The 20,622-nt window shown below is 35.1% G+C and overlaps 1 protein-coding gene across 2 annotated transcripts in view; it reads left to right on the top strand.

Annotated features, from left to right (window-relative positions):
- LOC306982640 (H-2 class II histocompatibility antigen, A-B alpha chain-like) overlaps window positions 1-3,680 on the top strand; it is a 17,089-nt gene extending 13,409 nt beyond the window's left edge. Inside the window, exon 4 of one of the 2 annotated variants that reach the window (XM_079583107.1) lies at window positions 3,428-3,680. In XM_079583107.1, coding sequence (XP_079439233.1) covers window positions 3,428-3,549 — 122 coding nt within the window. In that variant the 3' untranslated portion in view covers window positions 3,550-3,680. The remainder of the gene's footprint in view (window positions 1-3,427) is intronic. The other variant, XM_079583108.1, reaches the window with a different exon arrangement.
- Window positions 3,681-20,622: the final 16,942 nt, after the last annotated feature.

The raw sequence follows: 20,622 nt of genomic DNA, 5'->3' as shown, positions 1-20,622 counted from the left end.
CCTCTGGAGTGAGTCACTATAACTAACACTAACTAACCCGCCTCTGGAGTGAGTCACTATAACTGACACTAACTAACCCGCCTCTGGAGTGAGTCACTATAACTGACACTAACTAACCCGCCTCTGGAGTGAGTCACTATAACTAACACTAACTAACCCGCCTCTGGAGTGAGTCACTATAACTATAACTGACACTAACTAACCCGCCTCTGGAGTGAGTCACTATAACTGACACTAACTAACCCGCCTCTGGAGTGAGTCACTATAACTATAACTAACACTAACTAACCCGCCTCTGGAGTGAGTCACTATAACTGACACTAACTAACCCGCCTCTGGAGTGAGTCACTATAACTATAACTGACACTAACTAACCCGCCTCTGGAGTGAGTCACTATAACTGACACTAACTAACCCGCCTCTGGAGTGAGTCACTATAACTGACATTAACTAACCCGCCTCTGGAGTGAGTCACTATAACTGACACTAACTAACCCGCCTCTGGAGTGAGTCACTATAACTGACATTAACTAACCCGCCTCTGGAGTGAGTCACTATAACTATAACTAACACTAACTAACCCTGTAGTTACATGTATATTATGTGTTATAGCGCCCCCTGTAATTACATGTATATTATGTGTTACAGCGCCCCCTGTAGTTACATGTATATTATGTGTTATAGCGCCCCCTGTAGTTACATGTATATTATGTGTTACAGCCCCCTGTAGTTACATGTATATTATGTGTTATAGCGCCCCCTGTAGTTACATGTATATTATGTGTTATAGCGCCCCCTGTAGTTACATGTATATTATGTGTTACAGCGCCCCCTGTAGTTACATGTATATTATGTGTTATAGCGCCCCCTGTAGTTACATGTATATTATGTGTTATAGCCCCCTGTAGTTACATGTATATTATGTGTTATAGCCCCCTGTAGTTACATGTATATTATGTGTTATAGCGCCCCCTGTAGTTACATGTATATTATGTGTTATAGCCCCCTGTAGTTACATGTATATTATGTGTTATAGCGCCCTCTGTAGTTACATGTATATTATGTGTTATAGCGCCCCCTATAGTTACATGTATATTATGTGTTATAGCCCCCTGTAGTTACATGTATATTATGTGTTATAGCGCCCCCTGTAGTTACATGTATATTATGTGTTATAGCGCCCCCTGTAGTTACATGTATATTATGTGTTATAGCCCCCTGTAGTTACATGTATATTATGTGTTATAGCGCCCCCTGTAGTTACATGTATATTATGTGTTACAGCGCCCCCTGTAGTTACATGTATATTATGTGTTACAGCGCCCCCTGTAGTTACATGTATATTATGTGTTATAGCTCCCCCTGTAGTTACATGTATATTATGTGTTACAGCGCCCCCTGTAGTTACATGTATATTATGTGTTATAGCCCCCTGTAGTTACATGTATATTATGTGTTATAGCGCCCCCTGTAGTTACATGTATATTATGTGTTATAGCGCCCCCTGTAGTTACATGTATATTATGTGTTATAGCGCCCCCTGTAGTTACATGTATATTATGTGTTACAGCGCCCCCTGTAGTTACATGTATATTATGTGTTATAGCGCCCCCTGTAGTTACATGTATATTATGTGTTATAGCGCCCCCTGTAGTTACATGTATATTATGTGTTACAGCACCCCCTGTAGTTACGTGTATATTATGTGTTATAGCGCCCCCTGTAGTTACATGTATATTATGTGTTATAGCGCCCCCTGTAGTTACATGTATATTATGTGTTACAGCGCCCCCTGTAGTTACATGTATATTATGTGTTATAGCGCCCCCTGTAGTTACATGTATATTATGTGTTACAGCGCCCCCTGTAGTTACATGTATATTATGTGTTATAGCGCCCCCTGTAGTTACATGTATATTATGTGTTATAGCGCCCCCTGTAGTTACATGTATATTATGTGTTATAGCGCCCCCGTAGTTACATGTATATTATGTGTTACAGCGCCCCCTGTAGTTACATGTATATTATGTGTTGTAGCGCCCCCTGTAGTTACATGTATATTATGTGTTATAGCGCCCCCTGTAGTTACATGTATATTATGTGTTATAGCGCCCCCTGTAGTTACATGTATATTATGTGTTACAGCGCCCCCTGTAGTTACATGTATATTATGTGTTACAGAGCCCCCTGTAGTTACATGTATATTATGTGTTATAGCCCCCTGTAGTTACATGTATATTATGTGTTATAGCGCCCCCTGTAGTTACATGTATATTATGTGTTATAGCGCCCTGTAGTTACATGTATATTATGTGTTATAGCGCCCCCTGTAGTTACATGTATATTATGTGTTATAGCCCCCTGTAGTTACATGTATATTATGTGTTACATCGCCCCCTGTAGTTACATGTATATTATGTGTTATAGCCCCCTGTAGTTAAATGTATATTATGTGTTATAGCGCCCCCTGTAGTTACATGTATATTATGTGTTGTAGCGCCCCCTGTAGTTACATGTATATTATGTGTTATAGCGCCCCCTGTAGTTACATGTATATCATGTGTTATAGCGCCCCCTGTAGTTACATGTATATTATGTGTTATAGCGCCCCCTGTAGTTACATGTATATTATGTGTTACAGCGCCCCCTGTAGTTACATGTATATTATGTGTTATAGCGCCCCCTGTAGTTACATGTATATTATGTGTTATAGCGCCCCCTGTAGTTACATGTATATTATGTGTTATAGCGCCCCCTGTAGTTACATGTATATTATGTGTTATAGCGCCCCCTGTAGTTACATGTATATTATGTGTTATAGCGCCCCCTGTAGTTACATGTATATTATGTGTTATAGCGCCCCCTGTAGTTACATGTATATTATGTGTTATAGCCCCCTGTAGTTACATGTATATCATGTGTTATAGCGCCCCCTGTAGTTACATGTATATTATGTGTTATAGCGCCCCCTGTAGTTACATGTATATTATGTGTTATAGCCCCCTGTAGTTACATGTATATTATGTGTTATAGCGCCCCCTGTAGTTACATGTATATTATGTGTTATAGCCCCCTGTAGTTACATGTATATTATGTGTTATAGCGCCCCCTGTAGTTACATGTATATTATGTGTTATAGCGCCCCCTGTAGTTACATGTATGTTATGTGTTATAGCGCCCCCTGTAGTTACATGTATGTTATGTGTTATAGCGCCCCCTGTAGTTACATGTATATTATGTGTTATAGTGCCCCCTGTAGTTACATGTATATTATGTGTTATAGCCCCCTGTAGTTACATGTATGTTATGTGTTATAGCGCCCCCTGTAGTTACATGTATATTATGTGTTACAGCGCCCCCTGTAGTTACATGTATATTATTGCTGTTATAGCGCCCCCTGTAGTTACATGTATACTCTGTGTTACAGCGGTGCAGTTCCAGAAGCCCTCTCTGGCGCCCTCTGTCTTCTGTGCTGTGGGACTGACTCTGGGCCTGGTGGGCGTGGCCGTGGGGACCTTCTTCCTGGTTAAAGGGAACGAGTGCCGCTGATTGGACGATCTGTGATGTCATTGATAATTGTTTAATCTGAATTCTCTTCATGATCAAAGTTATTAATAAATCCTAGAGAAGATTAATTTTAGGAAGATTATTTTTTTGCATATTTATCAATAGACAGTTTTGTTTTCCTTAAAAACAAGTAAATGTTGTTTTATTTCAAACTATACATTGTGACAAATGTGTTTGTAAAAAAGCTTTGCAACAATAATAAAAGCTCTGACAGAAATAAATGAACAGTTGTTTTATATTAATAATTAGGCCCGAGCTTCCTGTCATCACAAGGGCCTTTTGTAATCAGAACACACTGTACAGGAAACCTCATGTCGACCGTAAACTCAGCGTGTAAAACAGTGACTGCCCACACCTCCGGTGTCCGAGCCCCACGGCCTCGTCTGGGTCACAGAGAGCTTTCTAAAAATATATTAAAGCCACAAGCGGCATCAAACGGCCCTCGCGGGCCGTGCCTCCTTTAGCGCCTCTATTGCTGCGCCATAGCCCTACAAAGGGCGTCAGACTGCATTTTATTGCCCTGATGTGCCATTAATCTTTGTCAGTAAACATCTAAGCTACATTTTAGCTGTAACTACATACTATCACTGAGCTATAACTACATACTATCACTGAGCTGTAACTACATAGTATCACTGAGCTATATAACTACATACTATCACTGAGCTATAAGTACATACTATCACTGAGCTATAACTACATACTATCACTGAGCTATAACTACATACTATCACTGAACTATATAACTACATACTATCACTGAGCTATATAACTACATACTATCACTGAGCTATAACTACATACTATCACTGAGCTATAACTACATACTATCACTGAGCTATAACTACATACTATCACTGAACTGTAACTACATACTATCACTGAGCTATAACTACATACTATCACTGAACTATAACTACATACTATCACTGAGCTATAACTACATACTATCACTGAGCTATATAACTACATACTATCACTGAGCTATAACTACATACTATCACTGAGCTATAACTACATACTATCACTGAGCTGTAACTACACACTATCACTGAGCTATAACTACATACTATCACTGAACTATATAACTACATACTATCACTGAGCTATAACTACATACTATCACTGAGCTATATAACTACATACTATCACTGAGCTATAACTACATACTATCACTGAGCTATATAACTACATACTATCACTGAGCTGTAACTACATACTATCACTGAGCTATAACTACATACTATCACTGAGCTGTAACTACACACTATCACTGAGCTATAACTACATACTATCACTGAGCTATAACTACATACTATCACTGAACTATAACTACATACTATCACTGAGCTATAACTACATACTATCACTGAGCTATAACTACATACTATCACTGAACTATAACTACATACTATCACTGAGCTGTAACTACATACTATCACTGAGCTATAACTACATACTATCACTGAGCTATAACTACATACTATCACTGAACTATAACTACATACTATCACTGAGCTATATAACTACATACTATCACTGAGCTATAACTACATACTATCACTGAACTATAACTACACACTATCACTGAGCTATAACTACATACTATCACTGAGCTATAAAACTACATACTATCACTGAGCTGTAACTACACACTATCACTGAGCTATAACTACATACTATCACTGAGCTATAACTACATACTATCACTGAGCCATAACTACATACTATCACTGAGCTGTAACTACATACTATCACTGAGCTATAACTACATACTATCACTGAGCTATAACTACATACTATCACTGAACTATAACTACATACTATCACTGAGCTATAACTACACACTATCACTGAGCTATAACTACATACTATCACTGAGCTATATAACTACATACTATCACTGAGCTGTAACTACATACTATCACTGAGCTATAACTACATACTATCACTGAGCTATATAACTACATACTATCACTGAGCTGTAACTACATACTATCACTGAGCTGTAACTACACACTATCACTGAGCTGTAACTACATACTATCACTGAGCTATAACTACATACTATCACTGAGCTATAACTACATACTATCACTGAACTATAACTACATACTATCACTGAGCTATATAACTACATACTATCACTGAGCTATAACTACATACTATCACTGAACTATAACTACACACTATCACTGAGCTATAACTACATACTATCACTGAGCTATAAAACTACATACTATCACTGAGCTGTAACTACACACTATCACTGAGCTATAACTACATACTATCACTGAGCTATAACTACATACTATCACTGAGCCATAACTACATACTATCACTGAGCTGTAACTACATACTATCACTGAGCTATAACTACATACTATCACTGAGCTATAACTACATACTATCACTGAACTATAACTACATACTATCACTGAGCTATAACTACACACTATCACTGAGCTATAACTACATACTATCACTGAGCTATATAACTACATACTATCACTGAGCTGTAACTACATACTATCACTGAGCTATAACTACACACTATCACTGAGCTGTAACTACATACTATCACTGAGCTATAACTACATACTATCACTGAGCTATAACTACATACTATCACTGAGCTATAACTACATACTATCACTGAGCTATATAACTACATACTATCACTGAGCTGTAACTACATACTATCACTGAGCTATAACTACATACTATCACTGAGCTATAACTACATACTATCACTGAGCTGTAACTACATAGTATCACTGAGCTATATAACTACATACTATCACTGAGCTATAAGTACATACTATCACTGAGCTATAACTACATACTATCACTGAGCTATAACTACATACTATCACTGAGCTATATAACTACATACTATCACTGAGCTATAACTACATACTATCACTGAGCTATATAACTACATACTATCACTGAGCTATAACTACATACTATCACTGAGCTATATAACTACATACTATCACTGAGCTATAACTACATACTATCACTGAGCTATAACTACATACTATCACTGAGCTATATAACTACATACTATCACTGAGCTATAACTACATACTATCACTGAGCTATAACTACATACTATCACTGAACTGTAACTACATACTATCACTGAGCTATAACTACATACTATCACTGAACTATAACTACATACTATCACTGAGCTATAACTATATACTATCACTGAGCTATATAACTACATACTATCACTGAGCTATAACTACATACTATCACTGAGCTATAACTACATACTATCACTGAGCTGTAACTACACACTATCACTGAGCTATAACTACATACTATCACTGAACTATATAACTACATACTATCACTGAGCTATAACTACATACTATCACTGAGCTATATAACTACATACTATCACTGAGCTATAACTACATACTATCACTGAGCTATATAACTACATACTATCACTGAGCTGTAACTACATACTATCACTGAGCTATAACTACATACTATCACTGAGCTGTAACTACACACTATCACTGAGCTATAACTACATACTATCACTGAGCTATAACTACATACTATCACTGAGCTATATAACTACATACTATCACTGAGCTGTAACTACATACTATCACTGAGCTATAACTACATACTATCACTGAGCTATATAACTACATACTATCACCGAGCTATAACTACATACTATCACTGAGCTATATAACTACATACTATCACTGAGCTGTAACTACATACTATCACTGAGCTATAACTACATACTATCACTGAGCTATAACTACATACTATCACTGAGCTATAACTACATACTATCACTGAACTATAACTACATACTATCACTGAGCTGTAACTACATACTATCACTGAACTATAACTACATACTATCACTGAGCTGTAACTACACACTATCACTGAGCTATAACTACATACTATCACTGAACTATAACTACATACTATCACTGAGCTATATAACTACATACTATCACTGAGCTATAACTACATACTATCACTGAGCTATAACTACATACTATCACTGAACTATAACTACATACTATCACTGAGCTATATAACTACATACTATCACTGAGCTATAACTACATACTATCACTGAACTATAACTACATACTATCACTGAGCTATATAACTACATACTATCACTGAGCTATAACTACATACTATCACTGAACTATAACTACATACTATCACTGAGCTGTAACTACATACTATCACTGAACTATAACTACATACTATCACTGAGCTGTAACTACACACTATCACTGAGCTATAACTACATACTATCACTGAACTATAACTACATACTATCACTGAGCTATATAACTACATACTATCACCGAGCTATAACTACATACTATCACTGAGCTATATAACTACATACTATCACTGAACTATAACTACACACTATCACTGAGCTATAACTACATACTATCACTGAGCTATAAAACTACATACTATCACTGAGCTGTAACTACACACTATCACTGAGCTATAACTACATACTATCACTGAGCTATAACTACATACTATCACTGAGCTATAACTACATACTATCACTGAGCTGTAACTACATACTATCACTGAGCTATAACTACATACTATCACTGAGCTGTAACTACATACTATCACTGAGCTATAACTACATACTATCACTGAACTATAACTACATACTATCACTGAGCTATAACTACACACTATCACTGAGCTATAACTACATACTATCACTGAGCTATATAACTACATACTATCACTGAGCTGTAACTACATACTATCACTGAGCTATAACTACATACTATCACTGAGCTATAACTACATACTATCACTGAGCTATATAACTACATACTATCACTGAGCTGTAACTACATACTATCACTGAGCTATAACTACATACTATCACTGAGCTATATAACTACATACTATCACTGAGCTGTAACTACATACTATCACTGAGCTATAACTACATACTATCACTGAGCTATAACTACATACTATCACTGAGCTATATAACTACATACTATCACTGAGCTGTAACTACATACTATCACTGAGCTATAACTACATACTATCACTGAGCTATAACTACATACTATCACTGAACTATATAACTACATACTATCACTGAGCTATATAACTACATACTATCACTGAGCTGTAACTACATACTATCACTGAGCTATAACTACATACTATAACTGAGCTATAACTACATACTATCACTGAGCTATAACTACATACTATCACTGAGCTATAACTACATACTATCACTGAGCTATAACTACATACTATCACTGAGCTATAACTACATACTATCACTGAGCTGTAACTATACTATCACTGAGCTATATAACTACATACTATCACTGAGCTATATAACTACATACTATCACTGAGCTATAACTACATACTATCACTGAGCTATATAACTACATACTATCACTGAGCTATAACTACATACTATCACTGAGCTATAACTACATACTATCACTGAGCTGTAACTACATACTATCACTGAGCTATAACTACATACTATCACTGAGCTATAACTACATACTATCACTGAGCTATAACTACATACTATCACTGAGCTATAACTACATACTATCACTGAGCTGTAACTACATACTATCACTGAGCTGTAACTACATACTATCACTGAGCTATATAACTACATACTATCACTGAGCTATATAACTACATACTATAACTGAGCTATAACTACATACTATCACTGAGCTATAACTACATACTATCACTGAGCTATAACTACATACTATCACTGAGCTATAACTACATACTATCACTGAGCTATAACTACATACTATCACTGAGCTGTAACTACATACTATCACTGAGCTATATAACTACATACTATCACTGAGCTATATAACTACATACTATCACTGAGCTGTAACTACATACTATCACTGAGCTATATAACTACATACTATCACTGAGCTATAACTACATACTATCACTGAGCTATAACTACATACTATCACTGAGCTGTAACTACATACTATCACTGAGCTATATAACTACATACTATCACTGAGCTATAAACTACATACTATCACTGAACTATAACTACATACTATCACTGAGCTATAACTACATACTATCACTGAGCTATAACTACATACTATCACTGAGCTATAACTACATACTATCACTGAGCTATAACTACATACTATCACTGAGCTATAACTACATACTATCACTGAGCTATATAACTACATACTATCACTGAGCTATAACTACATACTATCACTGAGCTATAACTACATACTATCACTGAGCTGTAACTACATACTATCACTGAGCTACAACTACATACTATCACTGAGCTGTAACTACATACTATCACTGAGCTATAACTACATACTATCACTGAACTATAACTACATACTATCACTGAACTATAACTACATACTATCACTGAACTATAACTACATACTATCACTGAACTATAACTACATACTATCACTGAGCTGTAACTACATACTATCACTGAGCTATATAACTACATACTATCACTGAACTATAACTACATACTATCACTGAGCTGTAACTACATACTATCACTGAGCTATAACTACATACTATCACTGAACTATAACTACATACTATCACTGAACTATAACTACATACTATCACTGAGCTATAACTACATACTATCACTGAGCTATAAGTACATACTATCACTGAGCTATAACTACATACTATCACTGAGCTATAACTACATACTATCACTGAGCTATAACTACATACTATCACTGAGCTGTAACTACATACTATCACTGAGCTATAACTACATACTATCACTGAGCTATAACTACATACTATCACTGAGCTATAACTACATACTATCACTGAACTATAACTACATACTATCACTGAACTATAACTACATACTATCACTGAGCTATAACTACATACTATCACTGAGCTATAAGTACATACTATCACTGAGCTATAACTACATACTATCACTGAGCTATAACTACATACTATCACTGAGCTATAACTACATACTATCACTGAGCTATAACTACATACTATCACTGAGCTGTAACTACATACTATCACTGAGCTATAACTACATACTATCACTGAGCTGTAACTACATACTATCACTGAGCTATAACTACATACTATCACTGAGCTGTAACTACATAGTATCACTGAGCTATATAACTACATACTATCACTGAGCTATATAACTACATACTATCACTGAGCTATAACTACATACTATCACTGAGCTATAACTACATACTATCACTGAGCTATAACTACATACTATCACTGAGCTATAACTACATACTATCACTGAGCTATAACTACATACTATCACTGAGCTATAACTACATACTATCACTGAGCTATATAACTACATACTATCACTGAGCTATAACTACATACTATCACTGAACTATAACTACATACTATCACTGAGCTGTAACTACATACTATCACTGAGCTATATAACTACATACTATCACTGAGCTATATAACTACATACTATCACTGAACTATAACTACATACTATCACTGAGCTGTAACTACATACTATCACTGAGCTATATAACTACATACTATCACTGAGCTATAACTACATACTATCACTGAACTATAACTACATACTATCACTGAGCTGTAACTACATACTATCACTGAGCTATATAACTACATACTATCACTGAGCTATAACTACATACTATCACTGAGCTGTAACTACATACTATCACTGAGCTATAACTACATACTATCACTGAACTATAACTACATACTATCACTGAGCTGTAACTACATACTATCACTGAGCTATAACTACATACTATCACTGAGCTGTAACTACATATTATCACTGAGCTATAACTACATACTATCACTGAGCTGTAACTACATACTATCACTGAGCTATAACTACATACTATCACTGAGCTATAACTACATACTATCACTGAGCTATAACTACATACTATCACTGAGCTATATAACTACATACTATCACTGAGCTATAACTACATACTATCACTGAGCTATAACTACATACTATCACTGAGCTATAACTACATACTATCACTGAGCTATAAGTACATACTATCACTGAGCTATATAACTACATACTATCACTGAGCTATAACTACATACTATCACTGAGCTGTAACTACACACTATCACTGAGCTATATAACTACATACTATCACTGAGCTATAACTACATACTATCACTGAGCTGTAACTACATACTATCACTGAGCTATAACTACATACTATCACTGAGCTATAACTACATACTATCACTGAGCTGTAACTACATACTATCACTGAGCTGTAACTACATACTATCACTGAGCTATAACTACATACTATCACTGAGCTATAACTACATACTATCACTGAGCTATAACTACATACTATCACTGAGCTATATAACTACATACTATCACTGAGCTATAACTACATACTATCACTGAGCTATAACTACATACTATCACTGAGCTGTAACTACATACTATCACTGAGCTATAAGTACATACTATCACTGAGCTATAACTACATACTATCACTGAGCTATAACTACATACTATCACTGAGCTATAACTACACACTATCACTTGAGCTATAACTACATACTATCACTGAGCTATATAACTACATACTATCACTGAGCTATAACTACATACTATCACTGAGCTATAACTACATACTATCACTGAGCTATAACTACATACTATCACTGAGCTATAACTACACACTATCACTGAGCTATAACTACACACTATCACTGAGCTATAACTACATACTATCACTGAGCTATAACTACATACTATCACTGAGCTATAACTACACACTATCACTGAGCTATAACTACATACTATCACTGAGCTGTAACTACACACTATCACTGAGCTATAACTACACACTATCACTGAGCTATAACTACACACTATCACTGAGCTATAACTACATACTATCACTGAGCTATAACTACATACTATCACTGAGCTATATAACTACATACTATCACTGAGCTATAACTACATACTATCACTGAGCTATAACTACATACTATCACTGAGCTATAACTACATACTATCACTGAGCTATAACTACATACTATCACTGAGCTATAACTACATACTATCACTGAGCTATAACTACATACTATCACTGAGCTATAACTACATACTATCACTGAGCTATAAGTACATACTATCACTGAGCTATATAACTACATACTATCACTGAACTATATAACTACATACTATCACTGAGCTATAACTACATACTATCACTGAGCTGTAACTACATACTATCACTGAGCTATAACTACATACTATCACTGAGCTGTAACTACATACTATCACTGAGCTATATAACTACATACTATCACTGAGCTATATAACTACATACTATCACTGAACTATAACTACATACTATCACTGAGCTATAACTACATACTATCACTGAGCTATAACTACATACTATCACTGAGCTATAACTACATACTATCACTGAGCTATAACTACATACTATCACTGAGCTATAACTACATACTATCACTGAGCTATATAACTACATACTATCACTGAGCTATAACTACATACTATCACTGAGCTATAACTACATACTATCACTGAGCTGTAACTACATACTATCACTGAGCTACAACTACATACTATCACTGAGCTGTAACTACATACTATCACTGAGCTATAACTACATACTATCACTGAACTATAACTACATACTATCACTGAACTATAACTACATACTATCACTGAACTATAACTACATACTATCACTGAACTATAACTACATACTATCACTGAGCTGTAACTACATACTATCACTGAGCTATATAACTACATACTATCACTGAACTATAACTACATACTATCACTGAGCTGTAACTACATACTATCACTGAGCTATAACTACATACTATCACTGAACTATAACTACATACTATCACTGAACTATAACTACATACTATCACTGAACTATAACTACATACTATCACTGAACTATAACTACATACTATCACTGAGCTGTAACTACATACTATCACTGAGCTATATAACTACATACTATCACTGAACTATAACTACATACTATCACTGAGCTGTAACTACATACTATCACTGAGCTATAACTACATACTATCACTGAACTATAACTACATACTATCACTGAGCTATAACTACATACTATCACTGAGCTATAACTACATACTATCACTGAGCTGTAACTACATACTATCACTGAGCTATAACTACATACTATCACTGAGCTATAACTACATACTATCACTGAGCTATAACTACATACTATCACTGAGCTGTAACTACATACTATCACTGAGCTATAACTACATACTATCACTGAGCTGTAACTACATACTATCACTGAGCTATAACTACATACTATCACTGAGCTGTAACTACATACTATCACTGAGCTATATAACTACATACTATCACTGAGCTATATAACTACATACTATCACTGAGCTATAACTACATACTATCACTGAGCTATAACTACATACTATCACTGAGCTATAACTACATACTATCACTGAGCTATAACTACATACTATCACTGAGCTATAACTACATACTATCACTGAGCTATAACTACATACTATCACTGAGCTATATAACTACATACTATCACTGAGCTATAACTACATACTATCACTGAGCTGTAACTACATACTATCACTGAGCTATAACTACATACTATCACTGAGCTGTAACTACATACTATCACTGAGCTATAACTACATACTATCACTGAGCTGTAACCACATACTATCACTGAGCTGTAACTACATACTATCACTGAGCTATATAACTACATACTATCACTGAGCTATAACTACATACTATCACTGAGCTGTAACTACATACTATCACTGAGCTATATAACTACATACTATCACTGAGCTATATAACTACATACTATCACTGAACTATAACTACATACTATCACTGAGCTGTAACTACATACTATCACTGAGCTATATAACTACATACTATCACTGAGCTATATAACTACATACTATCACTGAACTATAACTACATACTATCACTGAGCTGTAACTACATACTATCACTGAGCTATATAACTACATACTATCACTGAGCTATAACTACATACTATCACTGAGCTATAACTACATACTATCACTGAGCTGTAACTACATACTATCACTGAGCTATAACTACATACTATCACTGAACTATAACTACATACTATCACTGAGCTGTAACTACATACTATCACTGAGCTATAACTACATACTATCACTGAGCTGTAACTACATACTATCACTGAGCTATAACTACATACTATCACTGAGCTGTAACTACATACTATCACTGAGCTATAACTACATACTATCACTGAGCTATAACTACATACTATCACTGAGCTATAACTACATACTATCACTGAGCTATAACTACATACTATCACTGAGCTGTAACTACATACTATCACTGAGCTATAACTACATACTATCACTGAGCTATAACTACATACTATCACTGAGCTATAACTACATACTATCACTGAGCTATAACTACATACTATCACTGAGCTATAAGTACATACTATCACTGAGCTATAACTACATACTATCACTGAGCTATATAACTACATACTATCACTGAGCTATAACTACATACTATCACTGAGCTGTAACTACACACTATCACTGAGCTTATATAACTACATACTATCACTGAGCTATAACTACATACTATCACTGAGCTGTAACTACATACTATCACTGAGCTATAACTACATACTATCACTGAGCTATAACTACATACTATCACTGAGCTGTAACTACATACTATCACTGAGCTGTAACTACATACTATCACTGAGCTATAACTACATACTATCACTGAGCTATAACTACATACTATCACTGAGCTATAACTACATACTATCACTGAGCTATATAACTACATACTATCACTGAGCTATAACTACATACTATCACTGAGCTATAACTACATACTATCACTGAGCTATATAACTACATACTATCACTGAACTATAACTACATACTATCACTGAGCTATAACTACATACTATCACTGAGCTGTAACTACATACTATCACTGAGCTATAAGTACATACTATCACTGAGCTATAACTACATACTATCACTGAGCTATAACTACATACTATCACTGAGCTATAACTACACACTATCACTGAGCTATAACTACATACTATCACTGAGCTATATAACTACATACTATCACTGAGCTATAACTACATACTATCACTGAGCTATAACTACATACTATCACTGAGCTATAACTACATACTATCACTGAGCTATAACTACATACTATCACTGAGCTATAACTACATACTATCACTGAGCTATAACTACATACTATCACTGAGCTGTAACTACATACTATCACTGAGCTATAACTACACACTATCACTGAGCTGTAACTACATACTATCACTGAGCTATAACTACATACTATCACTGAGCTATAACTACACACTATCACTGAGCTATAACTACACACTATCACTGAGCTATAACTACACACTATCACTGAGCTGTAACTACATACTATCACTGAGCTATAACTACACACTATCACTGAGCTGTAACTACATACTATCACTGAGCTATAACTACACACTATCACTGAGCTGTAACTACATACTATCACTGAGCTATAACTACATACTATCACTGAGCTATAACTACATACTATCACTGAGCTATAACTACATACTATCACTGAGCTGTAACTACATACTATCACTGAGCTATAACTACACACTATCACTGAGCTATAACTACATACTATCACTGAGCTATAACTACACACTATCACTGAGCTGTAACTACATACTATCACTGAGCTATAACTACATACTATCACTGAGCTATAACTACATACTATCACTGAGCTATAAAACTACATACTATCACTGAGCTGTAACTACACACTATCACTGAGCTATAACTACATACTATCACTGAGCTATAACTACATACTATCACTGAGCTATATAACTACATACTATCACTGAGCTATAACTACATACTATCACTGAGCTATAACTACATACTATCACTGAGCTATAACTACATACTATCACTGAGCTATAACTACATACTATCACTGAGCTATAAGTACATACTATCACTGAGCTATATAACTACATACTATCACTGAACTATATAACTACATACTATCACTGAGCTATAACTACATACTATCACTGAACTATAACTACATACTATCACTGAGCTATAACTACATACTATCACTGAGCTATAACTACATACTATCACTGAGCTATAACTACATACTATCACTGAGCTATAAGTACATACTATCACTGAGCTATATAACTACATACTATCACTGAACTATATAACTACATACTATCACTGAACTATATAACTACATACTATCACTGAGCTATAACTACATACTATCACTGAGCTGTAACTACATACTATCACTGAGCTATAACTACATACTATCACTGAGCTGTAACTACATACTATCACTGAGCTATAACTACATACTATCACTGAGCTATAACTACATACTATCACTGAGCTATAACTACATACTATCACTGAGCTATAAGTACATACTATCACTGAACTATAACTACATACTATCACTGAGCTATAAGTACATACTATCACTGAACTATAACTACATACTATCACTGAGCTATATAACTACATACTATCACTGAGCTATATAACTACATACTATCACTGAGCTATATAACTACATACTATCACTGAGCTATAACTACATACTATCACTGAGCTGTAACTACATACTATCACTGAGCTATATAACTACATACTATCACTGAGCTATAACTACATACTATCACTGAGCTATAACTACATACTATCACTGAGCTATAACTACATACTATCACTGAGCTATAACTACATACTATCACTGAGCTATAACTACATACTATCACTGAGCTATAACTACATACTATCACTGAGCTATAAGTACATACTATCACTGAACTATAACTACATACTATCACTGAGCTATATAACTACATACTATCACTGAGCTATATAACTACATACTATCACTGAGCTATATAACTACATACTATCACTGAGCTATAACTACACACTATCACTGAGCTATAAGTACATACTATCACTGAGCTATAACTACATACTATCACTGAGCTGTAACTACATACTATCACTGAGCTATAACTACATACTATCACTGAGCTATAACTACATACTATCACTGAGCTATAACTACATACTATCACTGAGCTATATAACTACATACTATCACTGAGCTATATAACTACATACTATCACTGAGCTATAACTACATACTATCACTGAGCTGTAACTACATACTATCACTGAGCTGTAACTACATACTATCACTGAGCTATAACTACATACTATCACTGAGCTATAACTACATACTATCACTGAGCTATAACTACATACTATCACTGAGCTATATAACTACATACTATCACTGAGCTATAACTACATACTATCACTGAGCTATAACTACATACTATCACTGAGCTATAACTACACACTATCACTGAGCTATAACTACATACTATCACTGAGCTATAACTACATACTATCACTGAGCTATAACTACATACTATCACTGAGCTATATAACTACATACTATCACTGAGCTATAACTACATACTATCACTGAGCTATAACTACATACTATCACTGAACTATAACTACATACTATCACTGAGCTATAACTACATACTATCACTGAGCTATAACTACATACTATCACTGAGCTATAACTACATACTATCACTGAGCTATAACTACATACTATCACTGAACTATAACTACATACTATCACTGAGCTATAACTACATACTATCACTGAACTATAACTACATACTATCACTGAACTATAACTACATACTATCACTGAGCTATAACTACATACTATCACTGAGCTGTAACTACATACTATCACTGAGCTATAAGTACATACTATCACTGAGCTATAACTACATACTATCACTGAGCTATAACTACACACTATCACTGAGCTATAACTACATACTATCACTGAGCTATATAACTACATACTATCACTGAGCTATAACTACATACTATCACTGAGCTATAACTACATACTATCACTGAGCTATAACTACATACTATCACTGAGCTATAACTACATACTATCACTGAGCTATAACTACATACTATCACTGAGCTATAACTACATACTATCACTGAGCTATAACTACATACTATCACTGAGCTATAACTACATACTATCACTGAGCTATAACTACATACTATCACTGAGCTGTAACTACATACTATCACTGAGCTGTAACTACATACTATCACTGAGCTATAACTACATACTATCACTGAGCTATAACTACACACTATCACTGAGCTATAACTACATACTATCACTGAGCTATAACTACATACTATCACTGAGCTATAACTACATACTATCACTGAGCTATAACTACATACTATCACTGAGCTATAACTACATACTATCACTGAGCTATAACTACATACTATCACTGAGCTATAACTACATACTATCACTGAGCTATATAACTACATACTATCACTGAGCTATAACTACATACTATCACTGAGCTATAACTACATACTATCACTGAGCTATAACTACATACTATCACTGAGCTATAACTACATACTATCACTGAGCTATAACTACATACTATCACTGAGCTGTAACTACATACTATCACTGAGCTATAACTACATACTATCACTGAGCTATAACTACATACTATCACTGAGCTATAACTACATACTATCACTGAGCTATAACTACATACTATCACTGAGCTATAACTACATACTATCACTGAGCTATAACTACACACTATCACTGAACTATAACTACATACTATCACTGAGCTATAACTACATACTATCACTGAGCTATAACTACATACTATCACTGAGCTATAACTACATACTATCACTGAGCTATAACTACATACTATCACTGAGCTATAACTACACACTATCACTGAACTATAACTACACACTATCACTGAGCTGTAACTACATACTATCATTGAACTATAACTACATACTGTCATTGACCTAATGTGAGCTACTATTCTCTAGAATAACGCTCCAAAACTACGTCCCAGCACCTGAGGAGAGGTCAGTTCAGGTCAATTTTCCCCCTCCATTTTCTTGATTGTTTTCGACATTGTCCCCGATGTTGCTTCAATTGCTTCCCTACTATCCTGCCATGTCTGTAGTTATGTAAATTCTGTAAGTGTTCTTTCCACTGTTTTCATGAGGGTGGGACCATAGGCGCTCAATCATGTAATTTCCAGTTGGTGCCAAGGAAAAAACAAAAAGCTTTGCGGTTTTCGTCCAGCGGAGCCCCAAACTTGATGGTTATTCATGCTTAAGCTCCTGCCCCGTGGCTGCCCTCCGTTTCATGTTCCACGGCGCTGCTCTGGCCTATTAATTATGAGATACTATCTCGAGATATATACGGAAAATATATCTCGTAATTACTAGATATATTTTCCGTATTCCGAATAATATTTTTTTTTTTCCAATATTTAAAAAAAAAATCCTTTCTCCATTTTTTTTTCTCAGGGTATTATCTCGTACTTACGAGATTGTAGATGAACATTTGTTTCATTCATTTTGTTATTCCACTTCTATTCTGCACAAAACTACTAAAGTTAAGTATACTATTTTATAGATTTGTCCATGTTTATCTTCCTGTCTCCATCTGTCCCTGAGGCTGGACCAGGAGTGGACTTTTAAGGAGGAATCTCTGAGCTCAGATCCAGAAGGACAGTGGTCAGATCAGATGAGGCTGCAGTAAATGATCTGCAGACTCTGTTACACTGAAGTGAAGTTGTTCCTGACTGCAGTCTGCCCGGCAACAGGTGACGCTGGTCACATGATCATGACTTATATAAA

Source organism: Gobius niger (assembly GCF_951799975.1).
Source record: "Gobius niger genome assembly, contig: SCAFFOLD_96, whole genome shotgun sequence".
NCBI lineage: Eukaryota > Metazoa > Chordata > Actinopteri > Gobiiformes > Gobiidae > Gobius > Gobius niger.
Note: the sequence above shows the minus strand (reverse complement) of the source record. Positions and strands in the feature narration are given on the sequence as shown.